At 49.7% G+C, this 15,388-nt stretch overlaps 1 protein-coding gene across 1 annotated transcript; it reads right to left on the reverse strand.

Moving 5' to 3' along the window:
- Positions 1-4,400: 4,400 nt before the first annotated feature.
- On the reverse strand, positions 4,401-6,228 carry LOC123395351 (AAA-ATPase At3g28580-like). The gene has a single exon (XM_045090345.1). The coding sequence runs from the start codon at positions 6,123-6,125 to the stop codon at positions 4,515-4,517; it is 1,611 nt and encodes a 536-aa protein (XP_044946280.1). The 5' UTR covers positions 6,126-6,228; the 3' UTR covers positions 4,401-4,514.
- Positions 6,229-15,388: the final 9,160 nt, after the last annotated feature.

The raw sequence follows: 15,388 nt of genomic DNA on the forward strand, positions 1-15,388 counted from the left end.
GCGTTATATCGACTAGAGGGGGTGAATAAGAGATTTTTACAAATTTACCACTGAGAAATTTTCTAGTGAGGAAAGTCCTCAGTCATGAATTGAGTGCAATAGTACTTAGACAGATATGCAAAAGTTACTACAGTAAAGTACTCAGCATGAGTTGATAGGTTCGGTTTGCACAGGACACGAATACAGGATAAGCAGGTGATGAATAACTCAGGTGAAGAGTTTGAGGTGAGGAATTAGGAGAAAGTCTTCTGTCAAATTTATCACACAATACATATGAAAGTCTTTAACATGCAATTGAGGAAATGAAAAGAGTTGAAGAAATAGAACTAGTAGCTTGATGAAGACAGTGGTTGATGACCCAGTTCCAACTGCTGTGACAGATGTACGTCTGATTTGGAGAGGCTTGGTATTGAAACCAAAGGACACATAGTCCCGGGACACACAGTCCGTACCGTATTCTCCTTGAGCTAAGGACACATAGTCCTCACCCAACACTTGTGGTAAGTCTTCAGGGCAGACTTCCAAGTCCTCACAAACTCGATCACCCGGCGATCCACAATTGACTGTTGGATGCTCTAGACCATGACGCCTAACCGTATGGAGGATGCACAATCCTCAAAGGTAACAAGTGTCGGTTCCACATAGGAACAATATCTTTTGTGATGCTCAATCACTTTTGGTTTTGGGTTTTGGATTGGGTGTTCGGGGTTTTTCCTCACTTGATGATTTTCGCTCAAAGTCCTCGAGGAATTGGGTTGCTCTAAATGACAAGTGTCAGTTTCTCTCGAAGCAGCCAACCAACTTGTGGTTGTGGGAGGCGACTATTTATAGCCTGGGAGCATCCCGACATGATATGACTTTAATGCCCCTAATGATATGACCGTTGGGTGGATAAGATTGGGGACCGGTGGCGCACGGCACGGCAGCGGTCGGAACTTTCAACTGTGAAAGTTCTCATGTCTCTCGTATTCCTCACGTGGAGGATCTGGTAGGTGTAGGTTTGAGTTGAGCATCATGAGGAAATTATTTCCATAGTTTTACCTCGCCCCCCTTTAACAGTAAGGTGTTCCTATGACTCAAGAAAGAAGAAAATGAAACAGAAAGAGTAAATCTTCAAGCTTCAAAGTCTTCAGAGCATTTTCTTTGGGATACTCTGAATTCCTCATCTTCAATGTCTTCATGAGGAATAGTAATTTCTTCGCAATTGCTTTGCTATCAAAGTCTTCACCCGAAGACATACATTTTTAGGGGTCGATATTCTTCGAATAACTCAAACTCCTCAGTGACTTATAGAGCCTGTGTACACTCACAAACATATCAGTCTCTTAACCTATAAGTCTTTAATCTACCAAAATCACTAAGGGGCACTAGATGCACTTATAGACTGACTAAATGGAATGTCGTCTGCCGACCAAAAGACCAGGGAAGACCGGGTATCCATGACCTATAGGTTAAGAACTCAGCCCTATTGGGTAATAGGCTTTTCAAGTTACTTACGGAGGACAACGTCTGGCAAACGCTCCTTCAACAAAAATGCATTGGCACAAAACGTTTATCATAGGTCCTATGGAAACCCGAAGACTCACATTTTTGGGTTGGCCTAATGACGACTAAGAAACATTTCTTTCGCTTTGGGGTATTTAAGATTAAGGATGGATCGGAAATTAGATTCTGGGAGGACACGTGGTTAGGGAATACCATCCTTTGAGAACAATATCTGGTTGTATACAATATTGTGCGACACAAAGGTGCTACGCTTGCTTCTGTTTTGCAAGCTTCGTCACCAGATGTCATGTTCAGACGGGACTTAATTGGTACGATACTACAGTCTTGGAATGTTTTGTTGGGACGCCTAGCATCGGTTCAGCTGTCACAAGGTTGAGTTTTGCTGGAATCTACATGGGAATGGGAAATTCTTGATGGATTTCATGTATAGGGCGATGGTACAGTCCGATGTCCGAGTCGATAATAACAAAAAAGTATGGCAGATTAAGGTTCCACTCAAATTAAAGATATCCGTGTGGTACCTTCGCAAAGGTGTCATTTTAACTAAGGATAACCTCGTCAAACGTAACTGACATGGAAGCACGAAGTTTGTATTTTGTCATCAAGAAGAGACAATAAAACACTTATTATTTGATTGCTAGTTCGTACGGTCTATTTGGTCAACTATCCAAATAGCTTCCAACTTGTATTCATCCACTTCAATTACCAATGTTTTTGTAACTAGTTAATTGGGATAGATAATTAGTTTAGAACCATTTTAAGGGTAGGAGCGCTTGCCGTTAGATGATCGCTTTGGCTGAATAGAAATGACAAGGTTTTTAATGATAAAAAATTTCTCGTTTGCAGGTTCTCTTCCGATGCACAGGTATTCTCCGTTTGTGGTCCATGTTACAACGAATGGAGTTTCGATACTTTCTTACGGAGGCTTCTCTGCGACTCGAGAAGGTGACGAGGGATATTTTTCTCCCACATAGATGGCAGCTTGATCTCCGGATAGGTCTTCCATAGACGACGGCGATTTACGTCTATAGGATTGTATTACGTCTGCTATTCTTTTATTTTTTGTATTTTTGATCTGTCGCTGTGTATATTTCAGCTATGCAGAGGCCAAGTGTAATGCTTAAACCGCTTAAATAATAATAGCCTTTATCGAAAAGCATAACACTGGAGATGTTCAGAGTGAACCATTTGCAAAAGGCGCGGTGGCCGTCGTGAGCCCCGTTGGCTCTTACATCCTCCGAGAGCACGTCGTTAAGGACGCAGGCAAGCTCATCCTCTCGCCAAAAAAGGGTTTCCCCCCGCTTTGTATTACAAAGCAACCAACCGATACAGTCAACAGCAGGTGCTGGGGCGGAAGCAGCACAATCACACCCAAAAGAAACGAAAGAGAAACAACAAGAGAAAAAATGCCGACAACGGCGGATCAACGAAAACGAAGAAGCTTCACGACCACTATGCCCACCGAAGATCTCCCACCAAGCTCCAAGGCTCCGAAGCACCGGTACCAATCAACACCTCCAAGAAGGACCGCGACGATGACGACGCTGCTCCCAAGGGTTTCCCCCGGTACTTGACGTGGCAAGAGGAAGGGTTGCCCCCGACGCCCTCCAGGAAGGTCCGGCGGCACCCACAAGCGTCGCCACGTCGGTGTCGGCCAAGCCGACAGGGGTTTCCCCCAATCCCAACCTTCACCTCGGATGCTCTAGAGCCTACCACCAAAGCGACCACCATCTTGCGCCACCGCGGTCATGAAGCCTCCACGCCGTCTCACCACGGCACCATGAAGTGAGGCCTGCACAGCGGGGAATAGGAGCCGGGACTAGGGCCACAAACCGTCGGCACGCGGGAGGGTACAACCTCCACCGTCGACGACGGCAGCCGACCGGGCACAATAGCAGGAGCATACCAGGCCCATGGGCCCACAGGCCCAGTCGAGCTCTCCACGCCCGTAAAGCTCCCGCCATCGCGCTGCAGCAGGCGCGCCTTCGGCATCGCCGCCCCACGTCCGAGCTGCTCCTCCTCCTCACCACACAGACGACGATGAAGCCATGCCGGGAACCGGCCCGCTAGGACCCAGATGGAGCCCACAGGGCCTAGATCTGGGCCGGGGACGAGCCACCGGACAACCTGCGTCACCACGCCGTCTCATCGCTAAGGGGCAACACCACCACCTCACGCGTCGCCGGCCACTGCTGTCGGGTCGCCGGACCGTCGTCGAGCTGAGGAGCACCGCCGCCGCCCCCATATCCCGGGCAAGGAGGCGCGCGCGGGGACACGCAGTCCCGCCGCCGCCAACACCACCCGGCCAAGCGCCGGGGCTGGCCGTCGGCGGCGGCAGGAAGGGAAGGAGGAGGAGGGAGGCCGAAGAGGGGCAGAGCTCGCACCGCCCCGGCCACCTCCCGGGATATGGGGAGGGGGGGAGGGGGGAGGGGGGTGGGGCGGGGACGGCCGGCGGCGGGGGGGGGGGGGGGGGGGGGGGGGGGGGAGGCCGGTGGCGGGAACCCTAGGAGTCGCGGGTCGCGAGAGAAAAGCCGGGCGCGCGACGCACACTCACGAGAGTAACCAAAGATCCCAAGCTCATCCTCTGAGTCGGCGCAAGGTGAGTTTGCCTGCTCTCTTGATCATGGCATGTGTTTGCGTCTTCGGGTCTGCCTAATCATTTGTATTTTTTGAGAAAACGCCTAATCATTTGTATTGTTGAACAGAACGAAGTAGTCTTATAGGTGGGTTATATATGCCAGACTGCTGTCTTTTGTAGAGAGATGAGGAAATGCATATTTATGCAAACGAGCTTAGTTTCGTTCTGCTTTTACAAGCACACAGTGTTGGGATTATGCATTGCACCACTTATGCTCTACCTATAGCAACATTACAACAGTCACTTCATGTGTGAATTAACAAATGAGAAAAGGAAGCTGCATTATTTCATTTCATTTGGGTGACATATGTTTTATTTGAACCAGCACTCCATATCTTTCGGCCACGGAGCAGGTAGTGAAATGCTCACTCTACTCCTGCATCTTGTCAGCTTGCATGCTGTCTCCATTGGCTTCCTCTGATGTTTTGTCTTTGCCTTCCTCTTTCTCCTTGGCTTTCTTCACTTGAGCCTCCTCTTTCTCCTTGGCTGTATTCACTTCAGCCTCCAGTTTTTGCTTGGCTTTCTTTGCTTCAGCATCCTTGGCCTCCTCTTCTTGCATGGCCTTGGCTGCTGCTGCGTCTTCTTTGGCCTGCTTGAGCGCCTGGATGAGGCCTGCCAAGCACACGTCAGGGTCCCTCTTTTTCTTCTTGGACATGGGCATCAGGTTCTCTGCCACGTCAGCGGGCGACATGTCGGTCTCCTCGAGCAGCTGCTGAATCTCCCCGAACAGTTTGTGCTCGATGACATCTAGGTAGTTCTTGGCAAGTATCTTGAAGCTCTCAAAGCGGCAGTAAGACATCTCAATGTGCTTGTCCATCCTGCCCCGCCGGATCAGAGCCGGGTCCAGCTCCTCCTTGTAGTTGGTGGTGAAGATGATGATTCGCTCGCCGCCGCAAGCAGACCACAACCCGTCGATGAAGTTGAGTAGGCCAGAGAGTGTCACCTTGGTCTCATCGTCCTTCTCTGGCTCCACTGGCAGCTTGGGTTTGTCGTTGTCATTGGAGTCCTTGTCGCCGGAGGCCTTCTTGTCCTTGCGGCGTTTTCCGGTGAGGTCGGCGGAGCAGTCGATGTCCTCTATGACGATGATGGACTTGCCCGTCGTCTCGATGAAGAGCTTCCGTAGCTCGGTGTTGTTCTTGATGGCCGTGAGCTCGAGGTCGTAGATGTCGTAGTCGAGGAAGTTGGCCATGGCGGCTATCATAGTGGACTTGCCGGTGCCGGGCGGGCCGTAAAGGAGGTAGCCGCGCTTCCACGCCTTGCCGACCTTAGCGTAGTACTCCTTGCTCTCCTGGAACGCCATGAGGTCGTCGATGACGTCCTCCTTCTGTTTGGGGTCCATGGCAAGGGTGTCGAAGGTCGCCGGGTGCTCGAACGGTACATGGCTCCAGACGCTCTTGGCCCCGTAAGGGCTCGAGCTGCCGCTGGCCTTGTTGGTGAAGAGGCGGCGCTGGCGGTTCTTGATGGTGACGGTGCGGCCCTCACCGAGGATGAAGGGCAGGTAAGAATCGATGACGAGGTCGTGGTGTCGCTTGTGGAAGATGACTCGGTAGAAGCGCTTCTCGTCCTCACCAGGGTAGAAACTGATGACATTGGCCTTGGGTGGCTGCTTGGAGGCGTACCACCAGAGCGTGGCGCCGGAGAAGTCGTCGGTGACCCCCTCGTGGTCGTCGACGGAGACCTGGATGTTCTTGCTGTCCTTGCCGAGCTCGGCTTTGAGCCTACGCGCGCGACGAGCACACACGTCGCTCAGGTAGGCCTCAACGGCGAGGAAGAGCTCGCTCCGCTTCCATCGCTCGCCGCTGTTCTCGGAGATGGTGATCTGGAGGTACGGGTTGAAGTAGGCGGTGAGCTTGGCGGCCAAAGCGGCGAGGTTGAGGCGGACGGTGTCCGGGATGTGGCTCTGCACCATGGACCATAGGAAGATGGTGCTCGCCACCGCCGATCCAAACCATGGCCACCACCCCACCATCGCCCCCTCCATGGCTGGACCTCTTGATTTTGTGTCAGTTTTTCTTGTTGGAAAGGCTACAACTCTGTCTGCAATGGACGGCACTTGAGTGAGTGCTTGTGTGTGTGTATAATGCTGGCTGGAGATGTGTGGTGATTCACTTAGGTTGACCCAGGTCGCCGTCTTTGTCGTCATCGGAGCAGTCGTCGGAGTAGGTGGAGAGGAGCTGTCGGATCAGAGAAAAATCGGTGAGTGTGAGTCCATGCACATGGAACAAACTCGTGAATTCCCTTTGCCAAGTACAGATTGAGACATGTGAATGAGTGGTTGGGTGTGGCCAACGGGCCGTTTTGGAGATTTCGTAATGTGCTACTCCATCCATAATCGCGAACGGATACGTACATATTTTGTTGGAAGAAGCACCGCATCTTTTTATACAAAGAAAGAAGTACAGCTCACTCTGCTCCTGTTACTTGTCAGCTTGCTTGATGTCTCCATTGGCTTCCTGTGATGTTCTGTCCTTTGCTGCACCTACCTTCTTGGCTTTCTTGTTAGAATAAAAACGCTAATGCAAGATCATAGATGATACATTGAGGCACGAGATTTGTTACCGATATGGCTACATCTCTGAAGCATGACTACGGGCGCTCCTTCCTAAGATACCGCAAGAATAAAAAGCTAATGCAAAATCATAAACGATACACAGAGGCACGATATTTGTTAACGAGGTTCATCGATATGGCTACATCCCCGACACATGACTATGAACGCTCCTCCCCAAGATACCGCAACGCCGGCCGCCCGGACACCGGCACAAGTCGCCGGCTCTCCCGCGTACCTATTGCTTTTCGGTCGTCATGGGTTACAACGTGTGGTGTCCCTCGATATATAAGAGGCATAGGATACAACGTGTCCGAGTCCTACACGACTTGTATCTATCCACATCAATTACAACTTCAAGTCCACGTAACCCCTTACATACATAATATTCGACACAAATATAACAAGCTCCACCTTGGCGAATATTCTCCACCACCTAGAAGTCGTCCATGCATCGAGCCTCCATGTACTCCGGACTTGGGTTGTCTTCTTTGTAGCTTACTTAAAGCTATCCGACGGGTCTAACCCGCCGCCATCGTGAGACTCCACTGCTACTCCTGGAGCTCCATTTTTCATGACTCCACCTGCAATAATGCTCCCTTGCAACTTGTAAAAATGTGTAGCCGTCCTCTCTCCTATCATGATGGCCATCCCATCTTCTATGATCTTCATGGTCTTCTTATCCCGATCACAACGAAATTCTATACCACCATCATGAAGAACACCAAGCAAAATTAGATTCGTCCTTAGCCCTGGTACATACCTCACTCCCCGAAGCATCCACTCAACCCCGTCAAACATCTTGATTTTGATGTCTCCTATTCCAGCAACACGATAACCAATGTTATCGCCCACATAGGCGAAACCAAACTCACTAGACTTGTACGAAGAGAACCACACTCTGTTGGGCGTCGCATGAAAAGAGCAAGCTGAATCCAACATCCACGCTTCAGTTTTAGTTGACCATCTGTCTGATACTACAAGGACATCACTACTACTGTCTGAGTCACCATCATAAGTAGAAAGGTTAGCCCTAGCCTCACCCTTCAGTTCTGGGCATTCCCTCTTTATATGTCCCAAATCCTTGCACCTGTAGCACTGCACCTTTTTCTTCTTTTTCTTCTCCGCCTCTTGTCCCTTCCTGAGATGATTACTTTAACTGCCAACCCCAAACCTTGAGTATTATCCCTTTCAGCAGCATTCTTTTGTATCATCAACTCATGTACAAGCAATGCTGCCGTGATTTCCTCATTATTAACGGTTGTCTTTCCGTGTGTCAACGTAATGACCAAATGCTCATAGGACGGTGTCAACGAAACAAGAAGAAGTAGTGCCTTATCCTCGTCCTCAATCTTCACATCCAGCCACGCTAGATCCGTGACCAACTGATTAAAGGCGTTCACATGCTCCACAAGATTCGACCCCTCCTGCATCTTTAGCCCATAGAATTTTTGCTTCAAATACAGCTTATTGGTCGCTGACTTGGACATATAATGACTTGACAACTTGTCCCAAATTCCCTTAGGAGAAACTTCATCCATGACACGATACATGACCTGGTCCGCAAGACACAATCGTATGTTGACGGCTGCCCGCACTTGCATATCCTCCCACGTATCGTCGCCAACCTTGGCCGGCTTCGTCTCCTGCAAACCCTTCAAGATTCCCTGCTGCGCCAGAAGACCCTTGACTTTGTCTGCCATAGACCGAAGTTACCCGTGCCATCGAATTTCTCCATCTCAAATTTGGTGAACCCCGGCGCAATGCCGAGCCGCGATCTAACCGACATGTTGCCGCCGATGTGACCGTCCTTGCTTGCATCTGTGACTTCCTCACAAAAAGATCATTGATCCCAAATTCTTCGTCTAAAGCCACGCTGCAATACGCGATATACCAGGAACCTTGAATCGCACCGTCTATGTCCGCTCTTCAGGAATTACCGTGAAGCCTCGCCGACACGCAGATGAATCTACTCTCCGTCGACACCCAAATTCTTCACCTTTTCCCAAACCTGCAAACTTTTTCTAGTGTACGATTGCTGCCCCGTCGTCTCAGCCTTTTATTACCGCTGGATCACCTGGCCTTGCCTTTTCCTCTCGTACACGAAAAATGATCCAAGTCCGTCACGATATGCCAGGTCTTGCCAAACCAAGTCTCCCACAGACCCATGCATGCACACGTCTCTTCTTTTCTATTTTTCCAATCATAACCAGCGGGCTTCCCCTAGACCATGCATGTTCCAGTATCACCTTCGTGTAAAAGGATCCCTGCGTGCTAATCCTCCGGGCTCCTATCTCAGCATGATTTTATTATTCGTTGTACGTTGCACCCTATCCGATGAAACCCGTTGCCGCACGCCACCCAGCCCGGCGTAGGTAGCCTCCCGCACGTGGAGACCAAACCAACGTGACCTTTCTTCTCCTTGCGCGTCGCGCTGCCGAGACCGATTGCCACACGCCTCCCAGTGTCCGCCTCGCGTACGGAGTCCTTGACCTTCCTTCTCTCGATCCGTGCATCTCAGGAAACTCGCCGCTAATCTCAACGACTGCTCGCCTTCCTGGTCCCTGTTTCTTGGTTCTCGTCAGCGATCTCTTCAGCCATGTTGCACGTACTCGTCGCACATTAACCCTGTCAAAACATTTGCCACCTCGCGCATTGTTCGTGCACGAGCCGTGTCATACCCTGACCATCCGCGTTATCCACACAATCCGTCCACAGTGTCGCGCCGCTGCACTTGTACAACACACTGGTAGAAAAAGAGGCTTCCGTCCAGCCACATAAGTCGCGACACTGTAGGAACCGCGACTAATGATTTCTTTAGTCGCGGTTCGGCAGACGAACCGCGACCAAAGGCCTAGGCCAGGGCGCTCGGTGGCCAGCTGGTGCACGTGAGGGGCTTTAGTCGCGGTTGGCCAGGCCAACCGCGACTAAAGGTGCCCAAAGGCCTTTAGTCGCGGTTTGCCATGCCAACCGCGACTAAATCTCCTCCCCTATAGATACCAGTTCAGCACACTCACTTAGCCATTTGGTGCCACTTCTCTTCACAAGCTTCACAAGGGGGTGTAGGTCTGCTTTTGGTTCCTCTTATGCACACAAGGTGTTTGATGAAATGCCCCAAGAGCGTGAAACAAACATGATATGAAGTGTTGGAGCCACACTTGAGGTTCCTCATTTATTTTTTCCTCCTCGATCGCGGTTAGCAACTTGAACCTTTCATGCATGTGTGTCATTGATAAAATATGCATGTGTGTTGTTCATTGTTTAATTTCTATTGTTTATAGCTAGTTAGTTTAACAAATGCATGATGGTTAATTATATATTTTATATTATAATAATGCAGATGAATCGGCAATGGATGTACGGTAACCGACTCTCCCGCGAGTTCACTACGGGTTTGAAAGATTTCCTCGTAGTGGCTAATGCGAACAAGCAGAAGGGTTTTGTTATCTGTCCATGTGTTGACTGTAAGAATCAGAAGGGTTACTCTTCCTCAAGAGAAGTTCACCTGCACCTGCTTCGGCACGGTTTCATGCGAAGCTATAATTGTTGGACCAAGCATGGAGAAAGAGGGGTTATAATGGAAGAAGATGAAGAAGGGGACGATTTCATGGATGAAAGCTATCTTGCTCATTTCGGTGATACTTTCATGGAGGATGCTGAAGGTGAAGGGGAAGGTGAAGGGGAAGGTGAAGGTGAAGAAGAGGCACGTGATGAGACCGTTGATGATCTTGGTCGGACCATTGCTGATGCACGGAGACGCTGCGAAACTGAAAAGGAGAGGGAGAATTTGGATCGCATGTTAGAGGATCACAGAAAGTCGTTGTACCCCGGATGCGATGATGGTCTGAAAAAGCTGGGCTGCACACTGGATTTGCTGAAATGGAAGGCACAGGCAGGTGTAGCTGACTCGGCATTTGAAAACTTGCTGAAAATGTTGAAGAATATGTTTCCAAAGAATAACGAGTTGCCCGCCAGTACGTACGAAGCAAAGAAGGTTGTATGCCCTCTAGGTTTAGAGGTTCTGAAGATACATGCATGCATCAACGACTGCATCCTCTACCGCGGTGAATACGAGAATTTGAATGAATGCCCGGTATGCACTGCATTGCGTTATAAGATCAGAGGCGATGACCCTGGTGACGATGTTGAGGGCGAGAAACCCAGGAAGAGGGTTCCCGCCAAGGTGATGTGGTATGCTCCTATAATACCACGGTTGAAACGTTTGTTCAGGAACAAAGAGCATGGCAAGTTGTCGCGATGGCACAAAGAGGACCGTAAGTCGGACGGGGAGTTGAGACACACCGCAGATGGAACGCAATGGAGAAAGATCGACAGAGAGTTCAAAGATTTTGCAGCTGACGCAAGGAACATAAGATTTGGTCTAAGTACAGATGGCATGAATCCTTTTGGCGAGCAGAGCTCCAGCCATAGCACCTGGCCCGTGACTCTATGCATCTACAACCTTCCTCCTTGGTTGTGCATGAAGCGGAAGTTCATTATGATGCCAGTGCTCATCCAAGGTCCGAAGCAACCCGGCAACGACATCGATGTGTACCTAAGGCCATTAGTTGATGAACTTTTACAGCTGTGGGGTAGACCTGGTGTCCGTGTGTGGGATGAGCACAAAGAAGAGGAATTTGACCTACGAGCGTTGCTTTTCGTAACCATCAACGATTGGCCTGCTCTTAGTAACCTTTCGGGACTGTCAAATAAGGGATACAATGCATGCACGCACTGCTTACATGAGACTGAAAGTGTACATTTGCCAAATTGTAAGAAGAACGTGTACCTTGGGCATCGTCGATTTCTTCCGAAAATTCATCCAGTAAGAAAGAAAGGCAAGCATTACAACGGAAGGCAGATCACCGGCCGAAGCCTGCGGAACGCACTGGTGCTGAGGTATTTGATATGGTCAAGGATTTGAAAGTCATCTTTGGAAAGGGTCCAGGCGGACAATCAGTTCCGAAGGGAGCTGACGGGCACGCAGCCATGTGGAAGAAGAAATCTATATTCTGGGAGCTAGAATATTGGAAAGTCCTAGAAGTCCGCTCTGCAATCGACGTGATGCACGTTACGAAGAATATTTGCGTGAACCTCCTAAGCTTCTTGGGCGTGTATGGGAAGACAAATGATACAAAGGAAGCACGGCAGGACCAGCAACGTTTGAAAGACCCTGATGACCGGCATCCGGAATGGTTTCAAGGTCGTGCCAGCTACGCTCTGACCAAAGAAGAGAAGGTCATCTTTTTTGAATGCCTGAGCAGTATGAAGGTCCCGTCTGGATTCTCGTCCAATATAAAGGGAATAATAAACATGGCGGAGAAAAAGTTCCAAAACCTGAAGTCTCACGACTGCCACGTGATTATGACGCAATTGCTTCCGATTGCTTTGAGGGGGCTCCTGCCGCAAAATGTTCGAGTAGCCATTGTGAAGCTATGTGCATTCCTCAATGCAATCTCTCAGAAGGTAATCAATCCAGAAGTTCTACCACGGTTACAGAACGATGTGATCCAATGTCTTGTCAGTTTCGAGCTGGTGTTCCCGCCATCCTTCTTCAATATTATGACGCACCTCCTGGTTCACCTAGTCGAAGAGATTTTCGTTCTCGGTCCTGTATTTCTACACAATATGTTCCCCTTCGAGAGGTTCATGGGAGTATTAAAGAAATATGTTCGTAACCGTGCTAGGCCAGAAGGAAGCATCGCCAAGGGCTATGGAAATGAGGAGGTAATTGAGTTTTGTGTTGACTTTGTTCCTGACCTTAAGCCGATTGGTCTTCCTCGATCGCGGCACGAGGGGAGACTAAGTGGAAAAGGCACGATCGGAAGGAAATCAACGATATGTATGGACGGCCATTCTCTGACTGAAGCACACCACACTGTACTGACCAATTCCAGCTTGGTGGCTCCGTACTTTGAGAAACACAAGAATATTTTATGCTCGGACAACCCGGGGAAGCCTGAATCCTGGATTAGGAAGGCCCACATGGAGACTTTCGGCAGTTGGTTGAGAAAACATTTAATGAATGACAATGATGTTGTAGATCAGCTGTACATGTTGGCCAAGACACCATCTTCGACTATAACGACTTTCCAAGGGTACGAGATAAATGGGAATACATTTTACACGATCGCCCAAGATAAAAAGAGCACCAACCAAAACAGTGGTGTCCGCTTTGATGCAGCAACCGAGAATGGGCAAGAGGTCACATATTATGGTTACATAGAGGAGATATGGGAACTTGACTATGGACCCTCCTTTAAGGTCCCTTTGTTCCGGTGCAAATGGTTCAAGCTAACAGGAGGTGGGGTAAAGGTGGACCAGCAATACGGAATGACAATGGTGGATTTCAACAATCTTGGTTACCTTGACGAACCATTCGTCCTAGCGAAAGATGTCGCTCAGGTTTTCTATGTGAAGGACATGAGTAGCAAACCGAGGAAACGGAAAGATAAGAAAACGATCAGTACATCATGCGATGATCCAAAGCGCCACATTGTTCTTTCAGGGAAAAGAAACATCGTGGGAGTGGAGGACAAGACAGACATGTCAGAAGATTATAATATGTTTGCTGAAATTCCGCCCTTCAAAGTGAACACCGACCCAAGCATTAAGTTAAATGATGAGGATGCTCCATGGATACGGCACAATCGTAAGCAAGCAGGGACACAAGGGAAGAAATGATGTGTAATAATTTATTGTACCAAACTTTGTTGAATGGATCATGTGAATTATATTACCCGTGATGTGTTTGGTGTCCATTTTCGAATGATTCGAGATACCACTGATGATACATGAAATTTGGAGTGATTTAGTCATACTCCTGCCTAGGCGTATAATATGCATACTCGTAGTCTTCATAGCCGCTGTCGTCGTTGTACTGGTAGTCGTCGCCTTCTAAGTTGCCGCCGTCGTCGTCGCTGCTGTCGTCGCTGTCGTCGGGCGGCGCTCGTGGCTCGAACTGAGGGTAGCGCAGGCGGGGGATATCGCCGGCCGTGATGTAGTCCATGACGCTCTGCAGAGTCCGGCCGTACCACCATAGCCGACGGCCGGCCTCGTGGAAGTTCCCAGGAGGCAGACCGTCCTCCTCATACCTGGCGAGCGCCCTCTCACGCCGATTGATGAAGAAGGCGTCCCAAGTATGCTGGTTATCGGGATGCCAGCGGGGATTCATCCGCTGCTCCGGCGTGAGGTCGAGGTAGTAGTGGTTCGTGATGGCCGCCCGGCGCGCAGTACCCTGAGGGACGGGAGGGACCGGCACGCCGCCGGCGCTTAGGCTCCAGCCGGTGGGGACGCGGTAGCCCGGTGGACAAGGGTAGTTCGAGGCGCAAAGCTCCTCCACCTGCTGGTAGGTTAGAGTGGGTGCGGTGGAAGCCATGAGAGAGTGATGAGAGATTGTAGAGATGTGATAATGCTGGCCAAGCCGGGCTACATATATGTAGTGAGAAATGGCGGGAAAAATGGGAGCGGGAAGACAGGAGGCGGGAAGAAAGTGGCGGGAAGAAAGAGGCGGGAAGACAGGGAAGAAATGGCGGGAAGAAGAGGAATCCAGAGCTGGTCATCTAACCTTTAGTCCCGGCTGGTTGGTGCAACCGGGACTAAATGTGGTTTTGTGTCATCTAAGAAAACTGTCGGTGGGATAAGGACGTTTGAATTGAATTAGTGTTATTTTTCTGAATTTTTTGATATATTATTTGTATTTTTAACATTTTGAATTGAATTAGTTTTATTTTTCTTAATTTTTTGATATAATTTTTGTGTTTTTAACATATTGAATTGAATTAGTTTTATTTTTCTGAATTTTTTGATATATTATTTGTATTTTTAAGATATTGAAAACGAAAAGTATTTTGAAAAATACCTTTAGTCGCGGTTGGCCAGACCAACCGCGACTAAAGGTCGTTGCGCGCCGGAACGAAAAAACCCTTTAGTCGCGGTTGGTTTACCCAACCGCGACTAAAGGTTACCTTTAGTCGCGGGTCGCCTAACCAACCGCGACTAAAGGGGGGGGGCGCGGGAACGCAAAAACCCGCCAAAAACCCTTTAGTCGCGGTTGGTTTATCCAACCGCGACTAAAGGTAACCTTTAGTCGCGGGTAGCCTCCCCAACCGCGACTAAAGGGGGGGTTATAAATACAAGGCCTGCCGCCGTCTTCTCCGATTCTCGTCTTCTCCGATCCTCACCCTCGACGCCGCCCTCGCCGCCCGCCGTCGCCCTCGCCCTCGACGCCGCCCTCGCCGCCCGCCGTCGCCCTCGCCCTCGACGCCGCCCTCGCCGCCCGCCGTCGCCCTCGCCCTCGACGCCGCCCGCCGTCGCCCGCCGTCGCCCTTGCCCTCGACGCCGCCCGCCGTCGCCCTCGCCGCCCGCCGTCGCCCTTGCCCACGTACGCCGCCCGCCGTCGCCCGCCGTCGCCCCTCGCCCTCGCCACCGGCCGTCTCTATCCCCACACTAATCCCCACACTAACCATGAGAAAGCTTAGTTAAAAATTTCATAAGCTTAGGAAACCTCATTAGGTTCAAATAACTTTGTCAATAACTTTGTCAAATAACTTTGTAGAACTTTGTCTATAAAACTTTGTAGAACTTTGTCTATAAAAATTTGTAGAACTTTGTAGAACTTTGTAGAACTTTGTCTATAAAAATTTCATAAGCTTAGGAAACCTCATTAGGTTCAAATAACTTTGTCAATAACTTTG

Source organism: Hordeum vulgare, chromosome 5H, assembly GCF_904849725.1.
Source record: "Hordeum vulgare subsp. vulgare chromosome 5H, MorexV3_pseudomolecules_assembly, whole genome shotgun sequence".
NCBI classification, from domain to species: Eukaryota; Viridiplantae; Streptophyta; class Magnoliopsida; order Poales; family Poaceae; genus Hordeum; species Hordeum vulgare.